We start from the raw sequence: 19,052 nt of genomic DNA, 5'->3' as shown, positions 1-19,052 counted from the left end.
ATTATAATCTGCCTGCCTCGCGGACACACTCTCATTGCGCGCTACGTGCGTGGCTCGCTTCGCTCGCAAGTTTGAGTGCGCCTAGGAGGCGCGACGGTTCAATCTCGCGCTTCTAATAATAATGGGTCTTTTACATGGCAGTATTTATATGCGTCTTCATATTCTGAATTGTCTACTTAATTAAGTATAGTCAAAGATTAAGTTTCTCAAAGGTCTGTAGACTTTTGAGGTACACATTCTCATCATGATACGCGCGCTGCGCACTCGATTTCCGACAGTCATTTGTAAACAGGTTTTGTTGAATTTTTTTCTCGTAACTTTCGTATTTTTTCCTCACATTTTATTTTATTTTTTTTTCAACCTTATTTTTCACGAATAAAACAACAAGTACGCGTCCTATCAAGAAGTGATTCTTAACGAAATTGTAGATATTTTTGGGATAACAATTTTTGTTAAATCATCTTTTTTCGTATCCTACATAGTTTGTCTACGATATGGAATTTTTTATTTTTCATTATTTTTTTGTGCAATCAAAATTTGAATTTTCGATTTTTGAAGAAAATAAAAAAAAATTGTAATGATAATCTTGTAGGGCTTTTAAAAATAAATGTTTTTCTTTTCCTGACTTTTTTTCATATCTTGCGTTTTTTGGCTTAAAATTTTGATTTTCGGTTGATTAAAAAAATTTTGAAAACGCCATAACTCTGAAAATTTTCTTTTTATCGAAAAAAGTCATAAAGATCAATTTTTTGTTGTTTTTAAAACTATGAATATCCGTACATAGAATTTTCAAACTCAGAAAAAAGTGGTCTACAAAATTTTCAAAATGCGCTCACTTTTTGAATTTTTATCAAAAATAGCTGGTTGACGAACTCGTCCTTTCTTTTAGGACCTACATAATGTGTGCCAAAGATGGATTTGATTCGTTCATTTTTTCGAGAGTTACTGTGTTTAAGGACGGCCGGACGGACAGACAGACAGGCAGACAGACGTCATCGTGAAAACCTGATTTTCGGATTCAGGGGGTCTCGAAACATGGAGATCCGTTGAAAAACTGTGATGTCAAATTTCCGACAATTCTAATACTTTCTCAATGACAAATGATGAGAATGTAAAAATTATTATTAAAGGTAAACTTTCAATATAATTAATTCTGTCTTGCACATGTTTTTAAATGAAAACAAACGAATAATGGCTGAGTGAAATAATTTTTTTTTATGTATATTTTAAGTATAAATATACTTTTATTATACAACTGAGAGCCAATATTTATAACTACATAATCTTATAATAAATAATCAGTTTATGCACTTAATTGAAAAAATTCAAATCCAATCTTTATGTAATTTCATATTGTGAACAAAATAATTCAGGTAATCATTAATTAATCAGTTTACAACAAAATTCTAGAAAAAAATTAAATAAAAGTACATTTATTTTTCAAAATTGAATTGTTTTAAATATAAATAAACTGAGACCATTTTGTCATTTATATCGCAGAATATAATAATATTATATCGACTTAAATAGAACGCGCATAATGACTGAAATACACATCACGTCGTATATTAAGAAAGTGAATCATAATTTACATAAATTAAATAAATGTTTAAAAATCAATGAAATTAATTTTACTTATTAAGCAGAATTATTAATCAGTAATGAACATTTTTTTAATTTACTTGATTTTTTCCATATCTTATGCATTAAATAGCAAATATATTGTTCGATACATCTCGATAGTTTGAGCTGTTGTTTAAAGAAAATCAAAACTTGAAGTGAAAGTTTTTGGTTAGTAAGAAATTCGGAAAATGAAATGAATTTTAATCAAAGTTTTAGAAACTTAAAAAGTTTAGAGGCTAAAATATTCATAATGTTTTTAATAAAAAGGTGAACTTTAAAAATAATTAAACATTTCAAATCTCTGTTAAGAAGAATAGATTTAATAATGGATTTAATGCTTTCACGATGATTCATTTTGATTTCGTGTGAAAAACTACGAAATTTTGCCGACATTCAGTGAAAAATGCAGTTACAAATTTCTCTGTTAAGAATATTCCGATTTCATCAGCGCCCTATCAAGAGTTCCAATATTCTTAATTAATCTTTATAATATTCTGCTTTAAGAAATTGACCAATATCGTTAGTTCGTTTCTAACAATATTTGTACTTAGATCAAGAATAAATTGCTTTTGGTTGACTCTTTGCTTTTTCTCATTTTTTTTTGGTTACATATTTGCTTCTAAAGAGCCGGAAAGGAGGTAGCTGAAAATCTAATTCCATATTTGTAAGCCGTTTTGGGTTCTGATTTTGGTACCATGAACTAGGCTTCGAAGTTATAATTGATCAGTTTCAAAATGAACTCTCCAATTAATTATAGATACAATTTTTTGTTTGTTCATGAAAGTATACAAAAATTGTTTATTGGTTCCATTTATTTGTTATACGTAGTCAAATATTTATCAAATGTTTGTTAAGAAAGTAGATTTCATTAATATCTTAAATTTTTTGTTTAGTATTGGAAAACTATTTGCTAAAACCATTACCTGAAAATAAAATGCTCCTAAATTCTAGAAAAAATATCCTTCTCTATCATCTTGGCTGTTTTGCAAGGTGGCGAAGAAAGGTCTTTTTGAGGTGGGACAATTAAATTTCTCAAAAGGTTCAATCCAGCCTGTAGTTTTCTGTCCCACTGGCTCAAACAACGTATTCCAAATAGAGTTGGCAGCTGATTTTAATTAATATGAAACAATAAAGTTAAGTTTTCTGCACTATGTAAATTGGACTACATTATACTGGTCTTGCATTTGAATTTTTTAAATTCCCAATCAAAGATATACAAATTAAATTTTGAAAATAGTGTGACACTGCTCGTTTATATAAATTTGGTTTGTCCAACTTACTCCGCTTAATTTAATTTATCAGAGTTGGTAATATTCATTAGAATTTTGGAAATAACTCACCTCGGGCATATCCCTTTTGAGTGACGTGCAAGCAATCAGCTGCTAGGTAAGACAAATCGGACTTACCATCCTCTTTGGTCGGGAATTTTAAATTTATAGTGAAAGGCTGAACCACAACTGCAAAGTCCTTTCTTTGAAATTCGGGGTGGTTTGCAATTTCTCCCTCTAATAACTGAAATCTGCAAAAATAGATATTTAGATAAAAAAAGAGATATTGCGGAAGTGAATACGAATATGAAATTGTATTAATAAATGAAGATAACTAACACATAATTCGAATTAAATTTGGTTCCTGTCTAAATAGATACATTTTTGAAGTAACGGCTACAAATAAATGCAGATAATAGAAAGACTTTTTACCAACTTTGTCATAATATCGAAAAATTCTGATCTTTGTGAATTCCACTTTCTTCCAAAGATGCAGGGGCATGCAAAGCTGAGTATAATAGGACAACGCGGTCTTCTTCCAGTAACTGTGTACAAATCCTTTATATGAGGAGGAGGAGATATAGAAACAAAAGTTCGAGGCAGGTTGTCGCGAAGAATTCTTAATGCCGTTGTAAGATAGCTTTTATGATTGCTTAGTGTCAGCCAGGCATCTGGTAAATAACATATATCAGAGCAAAAATCGTTGGCTCCTATCATTATTGAGATGAACTGAAAGAAATATTAGAGTTAAAAATAACCTATAGTTTCAGGTGGAATCCGGACCACCAGTCTTAGTAAAAGCACACAAAAAACATTTCCATTGATACCGGTTCAGGTATCGAGCATTCGTCGAATCAAAAATAAAAATTGAACTAGGTGGCTTCCACGCCACACCCAAACAAAAGTGACCTTTATATTATTGGTTTCTGCTTTAACTTTGGCTACTTATTTTTCAGAATATAATAGATAGTGCAAATTTAAGAGTTACAGTCTATTAAAGCAGCTCCTTTATGGTTTTTTTTTTGTTTTTAAACAAAAACTGGGATTTTTTAAAAGCTTTATTCCCCAAAATGCCTACCCCGATTTTCATTATACTTCTTTATTTTTCACTTTAAAATATCCTTAATATATAAAACCTATGTGTCTCATATGTACAAATTTCTTTTAAAAAAAGTTTTGTGTCGAAAAATAATTTTAAAAAAATTGTTGCTTGAATTTTTATTTTAACTATGTTCTTAGAAATTTTTCCTCAAGTCACAAAAGTAAGTTTAAAATATCTTTCTATTGCAAAAAAAAAGTTTTTGATTAGTTATGTCGGTTTTATGTTGATTTTATAGATTTTCGGTATTATCCATATGAAAATGCTAAAATTATTTGAAAGGTTTTGAGCCAAAAGAAAAAAATGGCTTGATTAGCATCCGAAAAAAGTACCAACAAATGTTGCAATTTGTTAATATGAAAACGCGAAAAAAATTTCAAAAAGAGAAAATTTGGTGACTTCGAATTTAAAAATGTTGGATAAAAGATAATTCCAAAAATAACAAGTTAGGCATTATAATATATCCGACACTGGAAAATTTTCGAATGGTGAAATTCCTAAATCTAAACAATTAAAGAACTGTTTTATCAATACATAATAAAATATAAATAAAACAATAAGTAAAATGAAAAATAAACAAATACAGGTATTTTATTTTGCTTATTTCATTATTTAATACTTTCCAAATTGCTTAGATTCGGACATTTCTTTGTTTCGGCAATTTTACAGTATCGAGTATTTCATAATGTTGACACTTTTATTTCGAGAATTTCTAAAGGTAATATCAGCAATCTTCTAATTTTATGAATTTTTTTATTTCAAATAAATTTTTTTTAGAATTCTCCACTCTCTGGAATTTTATTTTTTGAGATTTTTTAGTCATCTCTTGATATCTTCTGTTATTTTTTTGAATTTCCGAATTCATATATAATTTTCGATTGGTTAAAAAAGAATAGGTAATTATTTGATTGTTTTTTTGCATGTGAACACTAATAAAATTAAGATTTTTTTTAATTTATAATTTTTTTGAAAATCTAAGAAAAGCATATTTCTTTATTTAATTAAATTCTCTATTTTTTGGAAAATCTTGAACATGGCGAACCTAAAATTTTTATTAAACTTGAATTGAAGAATAATGAAAATGTTTTTCTATCATGGAAAAATATTTTTCCGTGATTTTGAAATTTTGGGATTTTTATTTTTTTGCGATTTTGTAACGCTTTCAACAACACGGAGTTTTTTGCTATAAAAACGAAATGATAACTAGTTAATTTGATCCAAGATGAAGAAATGTAATGTGCAAGATATACAACTTTGTCCAAAAAAATGCGCATTTAACTGAATCAAAGAAAAGCTTGTTTCGCAATAGTGAATGATAAAATAACTGTTTGTGCATATTTTCCCATAGAATTAATGTTTCGTAAATAAACTTATAAAACAAAAAAAAATAATTGTGATCAATTTAGTATAGCCTTGAATCATTTCAATGCTCATTAAATAGTGATAATATAAAAATTGTATACAATTTATTTATAAAATCAATATATTAAATTAACAATTTTATTTTGCGATAGAAAGATTTTGAAATTTATTTTTGACACTGAAGGATAAAAAAATTAATTAAATAAGGAGAAAATATTATTTAAAACAAAAGTTATAATTTTTTCTTTCGCATAAAATGTTGTTTGGAAAGAATTTACGTAAAGCTCATATGACTTATCATTTTTTCTCTACAAAGATATTTTGCAATAGAAAGATTTCAAAAACTTATTTTCGAAACTTTAAGGGCATGTGATACTTAGAAAATTGTCGATTTTACCAGTTTTAGGTTCCCCCGGCTTTTTTTCTAGAATAATAAATATTTTGTCTCAAAAATTTGGCAAATGATAGCGAACATGCCAACGGATGTCCCCACACACTTTTTTGTAGGTTAATTCAAAAAAGTTGTAATTTAGCAAAATGTGATTAATTTGCATAGCGCTTAGGAAATAGTATCGATTTTTTCAGTGTTAGATTCCCCCGGCTTTTTTCCTAGGATAAGAAATATTTTGCCTTCAAAATCTGGGAAATGATAGCAAACATGCTAACGGAAGTCCCCACACACTTTTTTTTTGTGTTTTTTTATCAAAAAATTTTTGAAGTTACTAGTAACGTATACGTGTATATTTCGAGGTTACCCGACCGTTACTTCCAAACTAAACAATATTTTTGGCCGAAAACTTTAGACTTACAAATAAACCTCAAAATAATGCATATGCATAAAATTTTTATTTAGCACAGTACATTTTTTTGTTATTATCCCTCAAAAAAGAGTCCAGGGACGTCCGTTATGCTATTTTATAGCATCTCCGAATTCAGTTTTTAAAAATTTTCATTTTTGTGGAAAAAAGCCGGGGAAACTGTAAGTATCACATGCCCTTTAGTAAATTTTTTAATTAGATAGTAAAAAAATGACAATTTAAGTAAAAATTAAAAAAAATTCTTTTTTCACACATTTTTTGTTGGAAGAAATGATGTAAAGCACAAAGGTTTTATAATTTGTTCTCTAAAAGGTCATTTTAGAGTAGAAAAGAAAGAAATATAAAGAAATTTAGGGAAGGTATTATTTTTTGGAAATCAAGTTTTAAAAAAATCATAATTATTTGTTTACAAAAACTAAAAATAACTATTAAAAATCTGTTATAATCAATTGGAACTAGAAAATTCTGATTAAACAGTTTTAGTTAATTAGATTAAATTATTGTTTTAGAGACTCAAAAAGTTTTAAAAAATTCACAATAACTTTAAATAGTAAAAATAGGGTTGTTTCCAAAGTCAGATATAACTTTTCCAAAATGGATCTTATATTTATAAAATTCTAATTATAAACACGCCCATAAAATATTTTTTACATATTGTTTACTGTTTTTAATTTAATGTTGAAATATGCATTTTTTATCACGATGTCGATTGGAGGGCCCCTTTGACGTCAAAAGGGTAGGATTTTCCATCAATCACAGCTCACGTCTCAGTGATTCTTAAATATCTTTTTTTGTGCCGATGTTCTGTTTTGGTTATGTGCACATCGAAAATACAAGTAGCAAAATATTATTTTAAAAAAATGTCAATGGAGGGTTTTGTAAAAACTAATAGAGAAAATCTACCAAATATATATATTTGGTATGTAGAAAGAATTCATTGAAAAATTACTTTAATGTAGTCATGTTTACTGAACAATTCGTAAATCATCAGTTTCGCATCGTCACATTAATAGATAATTATGAGGACCTCTGAGTCACGTGGCACCCACGTAACACCAATTTGAATAAGAGTTTTACCGTCTTCAATTTTTAATAATTTTTTCTGTTGAACAACACAAAACAAAAAAAATATAACGCACCTTCGATTCAGATTAAAATTATGTATTAAAAAATTATTTTATCTAAAATTGCGAAACGACCCTATAATTGTTAAAAAATAACTAACCTTCCAATGTTTTTCTACATCAACTCTAGAATCGGTTTTGATTCTTTCTACTAGTCTTTCGGCCATAAGCGGCAAATCTGAAGACGTAGCTCCAGTCGTTCCAAGATTGAATTCAGATTTTTCTTCGAATGCGAAGGAATCCGATTTAGCGTAGCCTATCAGCTCTGGATTGAATTCCTAAAATGTTGACTTGAAAAATGTAGTGAAATATAATTTACGGATTTTTCTCTTTAAAAAATCAATGATATGAGAACTTGATTGAAAAGTATAAATTAATTAAACTTAAATTTTTACACCTTGAGTATATTCGGAATCGTAAGGTATTCTCGCCATGAACCTTCGCCTCCTCCAAGATAGGAAACACCTCGATATTCAACCGATAAATGATAAAGATTAGTCGATAATGCACCAAATCCGGCTATTAAAGAATCCCCCATTGCAGCAACTATATCGATGTCACCAGGTTTTAATTTATGAACACTAGTTGGTACCCTTGAAGACTTGCCAGCTGATAAAATTAAAAAATTACATTAATAAGTAAAAATTATTGCACTACACCTTGGACTTAAGAAGTCCGGATTTACGATGTTTCGAGAATTATTGTCTCGCGGGACCGATAGTGAGACGGTGCTCACGGCCCTGACTGTTTAAGTTTGATTTCCCCCGCTTCAAGATCAAGGGCACTATAAGCGATGCTCAACACCGGCCTTAAATCCAATTTCAAGTGCATGTTAAAGTTTTAGCAGAATACCTTTGACATCACAGGGAAAAGGCACATATTCAGGAACACGATCTTGAACTATATGTTTTTCTCTAGCTGTTTGGCGAACTCTTTCTGTTTTACCAGTCTTTTCTATTTGAAAAAGTTATTATTATTTTAGGATATTAACCTGACTAGATTTAATTTAATATCATTCATTAGTATGTAGGAAATCAATTTTGTTAAAGATACACTCCTGTCGGAAATTAGCTTCAGGGCTACAAAAACTACAGTTCAATTAGATTTAATTATTTTAATTATTTTAAAGATTTTATTCATTTAAGTATTAATTAAATTGACACGTAAGAAAGCTAATGAAAGTTTGCAATAAATGACCCCTAGTAGAGATATTTTTTACCTTCTAAAGAGAATATACACTAGGGTCGTCTAAAAATTCGACTTTCGATTTTTTATGATCGACCCCTTAGCCCCCAATTTGTTGATTTTTCGGAAAAAGAAATTCCTTATTTTTTCAAATGGGCTATTAAATGGAAAAAGCTCCTTTTGCAAAAAATTGAAAAACAAAGTCGTTGTTATTAACTTTTTGTAAATTAAAGTTTAGTCACCCTTCAAGGAATATTCAAGGAATTATTTCCGCCAAATAAACTTTAGTTTTTACACCTCATGCTAAGGACGGTATTGTTTGCAATTTTCTCCAACTTAATTATTTTTATAACTCAGAAGTATTCAAGTATTTCTAACTGCCATTTTTAAAAATAATTATTACTTCTTTAAATAATTTTTCATTGCCTATAATCGTGAAAAGTTATTATTTGTTTGAAAAAATGACACTGATGATGAATTTGAAGAATAATAATTGATTTTTAACATATTTGGTAATATTTAAACAATTTTCATTCGTTTAAACGTTTTCCTCCTGGAAATCATAGAAAGTTATTATTTTTTATGATTAATAAACAGTTAACGATTTTTAAAAAAAGTTTTCTTTGTTTAAGATTTTTTTAAATTGTTTAAATACTTTTAATTTGTTTAAACAATTTATATAATAATTTTTTTGAATCTGCGACTATTACGCTTATTGATCAGTATTTTCTTTAATCAATTAAATCTATCTGTAAAAATTACTATCAATACCGTAATTAAAAAAATGGATTATTGTTAAAAAATTATGTTATAAGTTCTGCAATAAAAAAATGATGAATAATAAGCTATATAGTGGTAAGAGATACGAAAGAAAAAATATTTATAGGGAAAAAAGTAAAAAACATTGTTTAAGTAATTGAAAAATTGTTGAAGTAAATAACAAATATCTCAAAGAAGAAACATTCTTAAAATTCATTAACTGTATTATTTATCCCGAAAAAATAATAACTTTTCACGATTTACATACGGAAAAAAATTGTTCAAAGAAATAATCATTGTATAAAAAACGCAAAATTAGATAGAACATATTTGGTAACTTGTCACTTATCGAATTAAAATAATTCATCTTGAGAAAATTCCAAAAAATACCATTTTAGCATTAATTGGACATAAAACTGCTATTTTGTATTTTTTGGGCCATTTTCTGGGCATAATACAAAGGGGTTAAGGGGATTAAAATTAATTCTTTTAATGTAATCAACTGTTAATAAAAATGTCTTTACTTTTATTTAGATCCATTGATAATGATCCACTATTGTTATTGTTATTATCAATCTTATAAACAATTTTTTTTCGTTTGATGTATTAGTAAATTAAAAGATACGTTTTTCTTGTGAAGTATACTAAGAATTACTTATCAATAATTCCTTGCTATCAGTTGATACGAATTGATAATTTGTTAAAGAAACTTAATGTGTTCTTAAAATACTATATTATAAACAGTGTACGGATAAATTATTTGAAATATTAATAATAATGATAGAGAATTTGTCAGAAAATTATATAAAAAAAAGTAAAAAGATTTCCGCATTTGATAATTACGTTTGTTTAAGTAAAATGTTGGCGATTCACAGCCAGAAGTAATTGCTCAATAGTTGGCTCCTAATTCCGTAAAAAAGTAGAGTTTTATTTATAAATACACAACATGATAAAAAAATTGTTTATACCATTGCTGTTAATAATAATAATGGTTTATTGTTATCAAAATGTCCTTAAAAATTTAGATGTCCATTATTTACAGCAATCTTACCGGCGCCGGCAACATTGTTAGTTGCCGGCTGTTTTCCTCATCCCTTTTTTTACATTTTTTTTAAATCGTATACTGTCGTATGTTGATGCGCTGATTACAAACCTGGACATGAAAACGCCTGGAAATATAATTTTCAGTGGTAAAACTAAGAAAAATACGTTTTTTTTTTAGGAAGTTTATGCAAACTATCTGTAACGGCAAAAAGCATATTTAAAGCATACGAAAGGGACTTTTGCGCATTTTAGAGTGAGGCCATGTAATTGAGGAGTTTAAAAAAAATAGTTTTTGGCTTTTGATGCTTTAACGAAACGTTTTATGTATAAATCACACTTCATCGTCGAGTTGCGCTGAAAATCACCTCGCACACAAATATCGAATCGTATTTTATACCTCGAGAGCTGAAAAAAATCATACAAAGTAGTGAATTTTAGGTTAGAGTGGTATTCTATAATTTTTTATGCTAATTATGAGAGTTACTCGCAATTTGAATGAATAATCGTTATGTTTAACGAAGTACCTAATACCCACGCCGAAAATTCTTGGTCTACGCTCAACGTATTTTCATAAAAATGCACATTATTTTTCTTTCTACAAACATGATTTTTATCAGTTTTCACATTGAAAAATATATTTTCGGGTATTTGCATAACTGTATACGTAATTCGTTTTTATTTCGTATTTTGCTCTTGGCGAATAGGAGCCAGCCACCAACAATCTTGCCGGCGCCGGCAATGTAGACTCCACCTAAATTTAATTTCTAAGTAATATATTATCGATTCCGTATAAAAACTTAATCTCTTCCATTATGAATATTTTATATGGATAATTGTTTAGATATTTTGTTTATTACATATTAAATAGTTAATTAAATTTCATTAATTCAATTTTCCCATAAAACTCACCTCAAACCTGAGGTGTAATTTGAAAAGAAAACTCGGAATCCATACTCTTTTTACATAAAATGGCGTGTGTACCGTAAAAGCGAAGTCTTTCTATGGTCAGGACCGTAAAAAAACTATTTTGCTGTCTTGGTGTTAGCCGTGTAGATAATTTTCGACGGCGGTGCATATTTTAAAACTGACAATTTGAAATTAGTATAAACACTTATTTTCCAAGGTCACTGATATGTCCACTGCTTACCGAAAATATCTTCTCTCAGAAGTTTGGTTGTTTGAAGTAATCGAATATTTTGAGACGAATCGAGGAAGGTCTTCTGTGAATTTATGGTTGTACACAGAACTGAAATAAAGTTTAGTAGGCACACAAACTTCATGGCAAATTAAAATTATTTTTAAGAGTTACGGGTTTAGAAATTCACAATTCACAAAGTTCGAAGCGTTTGAAACGTAAGGTGTCTCTGATTCTTCTGATGACAGGGTGAAAACTGGTTATGATGATCCTAGGTTGATTGTTGAGAAGATTTTGTATTCCCTGTGATCAGTTGTAAGGACGGAGAAGGTAGATGCATTGAACAATAATAAACCTTGCTTGCTGCTCTGCGACTGTCTCGAGGTCATAGAATGAATCAAACATGAGAATCGAGATCAAAATAGAATTACTTATTTGGGTAAAAACGTACCTAATTAGGGTTTTTATAAATAAATATAACGTATTATGCACCAGAGTCCTGAATTGTAGGATCATAATACATAAAAACATAAAATCATAAAGGTATCAAAGTTAAAGAATAATACCATAAAATTAAATTCTCGATTAAAGTAGAGTCGAATATCTGTTAATTCACGCTGTTCCTCACAAGCGTTCACCTACCCTTTTTTCAAATTTAAACGATTGATTCCTTCAGAGTTTCTTTTTTCCCGAGAGCTTTTACACGATGATGTTGCATTTTATTGATCATAGGTAAAATATAGTTGTATATAAGATACTTATGGTCTGCAAAGAGAGACGTTTACGACTCTTGTCTGAAAAAAACCGGCAGCATAGCGGGAAGGAGCAGTACGTGGGTACTCACCTGCGGAGATTACGCAATATTATTCATTCCGTTGGGAAACGGTTCAGGACAACACTGTGGCTAAACCGAGAGTCGGGTGTACCTAGTAGTGCGATTATCAAAAACCGGTGCTAATTATTTAAGGGGGGGGGGGGGGCATCTTTGAGGCCCTCTACTAAGTGACATGAACGTACGAATCTTTAGTCGACTAGTGTATTAAATTTGGCCAAAAACTTGGCCATTCATGCTCAGAAACCAAATACTCAAATCAAAGAGTGGTTCAGTTAGGCGATTCAAAAGTGGTCTTACTACACTGAAAAACTGACCCTTGTCAGATGGTAAGCAAAAAGTGTTACCAAGATGTTCTGAAACGATTACGTGATAACTGACGCAGTAAGAAGGAAACCGCCTGATTTGTGGAAAAGTGGCAGCAGGATCGTTCACTACGACAATATAGCTGCAAATTCAGTGCAATTCATTCAGAAATTTCTGGTGAGAGGAGGGCTGTATGAGAGCTGCTGAAGTTGTGTAAGGATTACTTTGAAGGGGATATCAGTGCTATTGAATATAATTACCTCTTTCTTCTGGTACACTAGAAGGTCATATACTCATCGGTGAGACATCGGATTGAATGGACTCAATGTTGAATTTGGGCAAATTGATTTTTTTGAACATCAAATCCAAAACGTTTTATTGGATTTTAATCCAACTTGGAGGTATGGTAGATAATATTTTGTGATTTAAAATTATAATAGAGTAAACAAAGTTCTCAAAATATTCAGACAATAATTTCGTATTAATAATTATAAAAAATGAGATTATACAATAATAATTCGAAAAATAACTTTTGTTATTAAGAAATCATTTTTTGAATTTTTTCGGCTGTTGTTTATAATTTGGATTCTCTGAGATTATCTCAAGCCTTTGTATTTTATATTTTAAGGGGAGTCCAAACAGATTTTCTGTCACTGTTATAAAATAGTCAGCGTCGGATTAACATTTTTCGGGGCCTGGGGCTAAACCTCGAAGGGGCACTCTTAAGGGCAGAGAAAATCCCAATTTTGCTGTAATTTATGTAATTTTCTGGGGTCAGGGGCCCCCTGGTGCCTGGGGCATTAGCCTCACCGTGCCCCTTGGTAAATCCGGCGCTGAAAAGAGTATATTATGCAATTAGGAGTAGAAGAGGGATTTTCTCGACAAGTGTATGTTTTTAGTACGAAGCATGATTTATGGCTATTTCACAGGTAAATATAGTGGCTTACCATGAATCCAATCCAAATAAATTTTTTTTATAAATTTGTCGAAATTTGTGGAAATTTATGGCAATTTTACAGATAAATATGGTAACTTATCACAAATTATTCAAAATTCGATTTTAAACATTTTGATAAATTTCCTGAAATTTATCAATTTGTTTGTAATTTATAATAATATTGATATTATGGTAATATTCCAGGTAATTTATGGTACTTTTAAAGGTAATTTATGATAATCTTAGATAGATTATCAAAAATTTTATCTAAAAATTTCTATACATTTTCCGACATTTTTGGTAATTTAGGGTAATTTCATCAGTTATATATGGTAAATCTCTATAAATTACTGCAAAATTTTATTATCTGCAACCAAAATTTCCTTGCAGTTTTTACAGTGAATTGACTGATTCTCGTAAAATACGTGCTCATAGATGTTTAATTTTCATTGTTCACTTTTGACGTAACATTTCACTCCCTAGGGAATAAAAAGTATTTTTAAGCACTTTTTACTCCTAAGAGAGTAAAAAGTAGAGCTTTAGCCCCGCTTCATAGACGTCGATAAGGGCTGAAATCCTGCATGTGTCATATAAATTCTGTTGAAATGTTACATGTTTTTCAGATGAATATTATTTTCTTGACAATTAGGTGACCGACCGTCGTACTTTTGTCTCGGAGGAAGAAGTGAGTGATAGCGATGTGATGGACGGGTAGCAAGGGAAAGTATGGAATGGGGAAATAGGCGAAGTGTGTGGAGGAAAAGTAGAGGGGAGAGGAAGTAGGAAAAATTTGATGGGAAGCAGGAGAACAGAAGTGACGGGAAGGACGAGGAAAGGAGGCGAGTTAAAGAGAATTAAAAGAGGGGGAAGTAAGCGAAGGGAAGAGGAGTTTGGGTGGAAAAGTATGGGAGGGTGAATCTTAAATTTCCTAATTAACGCCTGAATAGCCTACTAAACCCTCTTCTTGCTCTTTTTTGCGATTACTTTGACATTTTTTTTACATCAAAGAATAGTTATAGAAGTAATTATAGTTATAATTTTCGTTTAGATATTTTTGGTAGAAGAAAATAAGGGCTTTTAATGACTTTTGTAATTAGAGTTTCTGTGCACATGTGACTGAAAAATACATCATAGTAGAATTTATAGTAGACTGGAGAGTTGTAGGTTCAATTAGGCCAAAGTCTCGTGACCACATAATATTCGAGGAAGAGAAACAATGGGACCATACACAATTTGCACGATACATTATGCGCTGAGTGTATTGAAAATCGATTGTGGGAAGCAAATCTGTTTTATCTTTTGAATGCCCACCTTTGAATGGATTACGGAAAGCCAACTAGTTTCTGTATTCAAATGTATAATTCTACGCGACTGTACATTTCCATTCATTATGATTATTCATTTCTGTTTATGCTGTTTATTTAATTCTTATAATTTTTCCATCTGATTTATAGTTAAAAGTACACGGAAAAAAATATTTTCTTACAAATTCCATGCATAATCTTTCGTATTCAAGAAAATGATCTCTCATCATATGAAAAGCTTATAACTTTTCAACAAAGTTAACAAAAACGTGATACAGTTTGTTTTGGAAATAATTGAAAATTTAGAATGTGACCGCTTTATTACATTTTCATTCATGAAAGTGTCTTTACGTTCCGGCACTCACAGAATCCGAAAATCATACAATTTTATCGGTGTCTTTCCGCCTGTATGTCTGCATATATGCCTGTATGTCTGTATGCATGGCTACCTGAATGTTGTAGCCACGCTAACTTTTGAAGGATTTGTCCAATCAAGTCAGCCTTTGATACACTTCTTAAAGTTCCAAAAATGAAGGTTAAGTTTGTTAATCAGATATTTCCAACCAAAATTAAAAAAAGTAGAGCATTTTCAAAATTTGAAATTTTTTTTTTTAATTTAGAAATTGTTGTCAAAGTTTCTGGTACGCGTCAAAAAGACTTGCAAATTATCCTTATGAAAATTTTAAATTCGATTAAACTTAAAAAAGTTATATGCCTTTCAACATTTTGAAAATTTAAAAAAAAAAAATAATGTTTAATAGGTGAAGGAATATCAATCCAAATTTGTAATAGGCATAAAATATATGTTTTTCGAAACTATTATCATGAAATCTCTTAATTAGACAAATGTTCCAAAAGTTGGAACACAAATTATCGAGCGCTAAGCGCGAGTTTCGTGTTGAGAATGTAATCGTCAAAGCCGTAGGTGCTTTGAGAAACTTTTTTTAAAACAAATCGAAAAAAGTCTCAGTTACAATTTATGGCTGTAATTCCTCTGGTGTTTAAATCACAGTTTTTGATTTAATTTATAGTATTTACGATACTTGAAAAAATGTAGTTAAAGTGTATGCATTAAACGTACGAAAACGAGCGAACTCTACAAAGAACTACCTAACCTTATAATTATAACCAACATATGAACCAACTGAGCTTGCGAAATGCTTGGATCATTATTAAAAATATCAGCCACGTATGTTAAAGCAACATCGGATAAAAAGTATTTGTTTTACTAAAATGAAAGAATAATTTCTTATAATAATTATTACAGAAGAAAATTATTTGGATCAGAAAAAGTTCAACAATATTCTGAGTAAATCATTCAAGAGTTTGTAAGTTCAAATTTTATGAGCTTTGAAACTCGTATTTGGATAGCGAGCAAAAATCTATTTAAAAATAAAAAAAATGGAAAAAAATTTTCTCTCGAGATATGGGGAGGCTGAGTAAGAATAAAAAAGTTTTTATACAAAAAATGCATCTGTTCCGCAAAAATAAAGATTTAGTGTGTCGTAATGGCATCGTAACAGCCGATTTATTGCTATAAAGTCTACAAAAAGAAGAAAGGTCCTTATTTATTTATCAATAAACGATAATAATTTTAAGAAATATAGTTTCTGATCGTAAAGAAAAAAATTTACTTGCAGAAAGTCTGATAAAAGTGGCTTTTTGTAAAAAATTAGGGTTCAAGATATTAAGTTGGAATTTGATAGAGACTTTGATGCTGAGAAAAAGGCAAATAATTTCTTTCCAGAGACTTTTCTTTAAAAAAGAAGTATATTATTATGCTACTGTATTTCAAGACTTAAAAAAAAGAAATATGATCGAGAAAAGGTTTTAAAAAAAGGTAAGAGGCCTTTCAACACAACGTGTTTGATTTTCTACATTTTTTATGCAAAGAGCCCATATCTGTGTAAGTTCAAAAGTTGTAACGATATAAAGACAAATATGATTGTTTTTGGAAAAACTCTAAAAATTAAAATACTCAATAACTCCGTCTAATTTTTTTCTTATCAAAACGGTAAAATATGTTTGTTGAAAAACAACATATGGCATAATCATCACTGATGTATTTCGGAAGCAATTTTTTTCTAAAAGTAAAGATTTTCTATCTTTTTTCTTGAAAATACAACAATAATGTTGAATTTTTTTTATAAGCGAAATTTCTTTAATAGCTCATAAAAATTGATAACGAATCAATCTAGTTAATGATTTGTTTTTCCAGTGTTACATGTTGCGTTAAAAGTTGAAGAATGCTAAAGAAAAAAGCCTGAACCCTGAAAAAAATTCAGCACCAATAAATCTTTCTGCAAATTTGTACAATTTATTTCTGCGCCTTTTTATTCGTAACATTCCTGCTTCTTAAAGCTTTTCTGCAGTTTTCCTCAGAAAATTGATCGTATCCTCTCTATCGGAAGAGATTAAGTGCTTATTCAAAGTGTAGCTTGATGCTTTTTCTTGTAAAGCTGACTCGTTTTCTTTGCCTCTTTTTTTTAAATATGAATGCTCGTTTCTAAAGCATATAAGGAGAGAGACAGAGAGTGAGTGAGTGTGTGAGAGAGAGAGAGAGAGAGCAGAAACGTCTCTTGTTTCTATTTGCTCATACATTTTGTCGCGCACCAGTGAAACTAAGTGAGACGTGCCAAACGGGGGCGGAAGTCTGAAAAATGTGAAAACCGCTCGAAAATGAAATGCGAACTTTTATGAAACATTAAATTTACGAGAAGTACCTGACCTCCTCTCCAGCAATTTTTTTTTGCTCAAGAGTATGTATGATATCTTTCGACTTAATATTTATATTTATGGATTCAAATAAATAAGGTAGAATCATTTGATGTTGAATCGAATAAAACACAAGTATTAAAGATGAACATGAAACATTTTTTTTCTATTCATATTATTTATGATATACTCAACTCCTGATACAAGGTCCTTTTGGGACATGGCTTGCCTTGGCCTCAATCCGAAATCGGGGGCGACAAAACGTAAAAAGGCAGGGCAGTGTGTTTTATTTCTGTTGGATGTGGACGCATGACGCAACATAATGCAACTAAAGCGCTGAGAGTGCATATCTTTGGATTTTAAAGGTCTTAAGATATTTTTAAATGTTGCAAGGTGTTCAAAAGATTTCAAATATTAGTAATACGATAATAATATCAACATAAAATAATTTAAAAGATTCTTAGGATTTTTTGATATATCGTAAGGTATTTAAAAAGATTCCAAGGAGTTATATTTATATTTTTTTTACATTCTCATCAGAGAATCAACGTTTTTAGACCCCTGAATCCAAAAAACAGGTTTTTACGAATGTGTCTGTCTGTCGGTCATTATGTTTCTTCGTCGATCGTTTTTGTGTTAGCACGATAACTTTCGAAAGAATTGTCAGGTTGGATTTTCGTTTAGTAAACTTTTTTAGTATCTTAAAATGAAGATCAAGTTCGTTAGCTAGCCTTTTAGGATAAAAACTTATAAAGTGGGCGCATTTTGAATATTTGTTATATTACTTTTTTCAAGATTCAAAAATTTTCTGTACGGATATTCATAGTATTGAAAAAGGCAAACAATTGATCCTAATGGCTTTTATTTTGATAAAACCAAAATTCACCAGAGTTAAAGCATTTACAAAATTCCAAAAAACACTTGAAAATTAACATTTTGAGCCACATAACGCACGATATACAAATTATATTTTTAGTTGAAAATGTCATAATTTGGTTGAAAACTCAACTTTATGTTGAAATTTAACTTTTTTTAAAAATTAAATTCATTGTTGAAAATTCATATTTTGATGTCGAAAAATCAACAGAAATGTTTCTTGAATTCACATTCAACTATTTTTTTGATAGTTCGTCTTTTTGGTTCAAAAATTCATGTAACAGAAAAAACAAGATAAACTTTACATGATGTCCGACGAAAGATTCGCTTCAACAAAAATTAACTTTAGAGAATAAACTTTAACCAAATATTGATTAAACTTTCTTTTGTTTTTCCATGAAAACGCATGTGTTTTGAAAAACGCGAAGTAGTTTGAATGAAACTTTATAAAAAATTTCCTGCAACAAATTTTATCATTAATTTATTTTGTGCTATTTTGCTAAAAATTTAATCTTTTTTGGATAATACTGCAACGTTTTGTTTGAAAATTAAACATCTTTAGTTATGGCAGAGAGAAATAGAGAGTCACAATGCATTAGAAATATCAGTTGAAAGAAACATGGCGCCCCCTACTTGCCCGTATGCCCGTGATGGCCATTTGATTG

The 19,052-nt window shown here is 29.8% G+C and overlaps 2 protein-coding genes across 3 annotated transcripts in view; one reads left to right on the top strand and one right to left on the bottom strand.

Moving 5' to 3' along the window:
• The window catches only part of LOC117170389 (phospholipase B1, membrane-associated-like), a 15,488-nt gene extending 3,743 nt beyond the window's left edge, over positions 1-11,745 (bottom strand). For both annotated transcript variants that reach the window (XM_033357156.1, XM_033357157.1), the window contains exons 1-7: positions 11,430-11,745; positions 8,147-8,248; positions 7,692-7,903; positions 7,396-7,572; positions 3,328-3,620; positions 2,964-3,142; positions 2,547-2,728 (exon numbers count right to left, since the gene is read on the bottom strand). In XM_033357156.1, coding sequence (XP_033213047.1) covers positions 2,571-2,728; positions 2,964-3,142; positions 3,328-3,620; positions 7,396-7,572; positions 7,692-7,903; positions 8,147-8,248; positions 11,430-11,562 — 1,254 coding nt within the window. In that variant the 5' untranslated portion in view covers positions 11,563-11,745 and the 3' untranslated portion in view covers positions 2,547-2,570. The remainder of the gene's footprint in view (positions 1-2,546; positions 2,729-2,963; positions 3,143-3,327; positions 3,621-7,395; positions 7,573-7,691; positions 7,904-8,146; positions 8,249-11,429) is intronic.
• The window catches only part of LOC117170391 (somatomedin-B and thrombospondin type-1 domain-containing protein-like), a 151,287-nt gene that overhangs the window by 118,775 nt on the left and 13,460 nt on the right, over positions 1-19,052 (top strand). The gene's annotated exons all lie outside the window — the stretch shown is intronic.

This window comes from Belonocnema kinseyi, chromosome 3 (assembly GCF_010883055.1).
Source record: "Belonocnema kinseyi isolate 2016_QV_RU_SX_M_011 chromosome 3, B_treatae_v1, whole genome shotgun sequence".
NCBI lineage: Eukaryota > Metazoa > Arthropoda > Insecta > Hymenoptera > Cynipidae > Belonocnema > Belonocnema kinseyi.
Note: the sequence above shows the minus strand (reverse complement) of the source record. Positions and strands in the feature narration are given on the sequence as shown.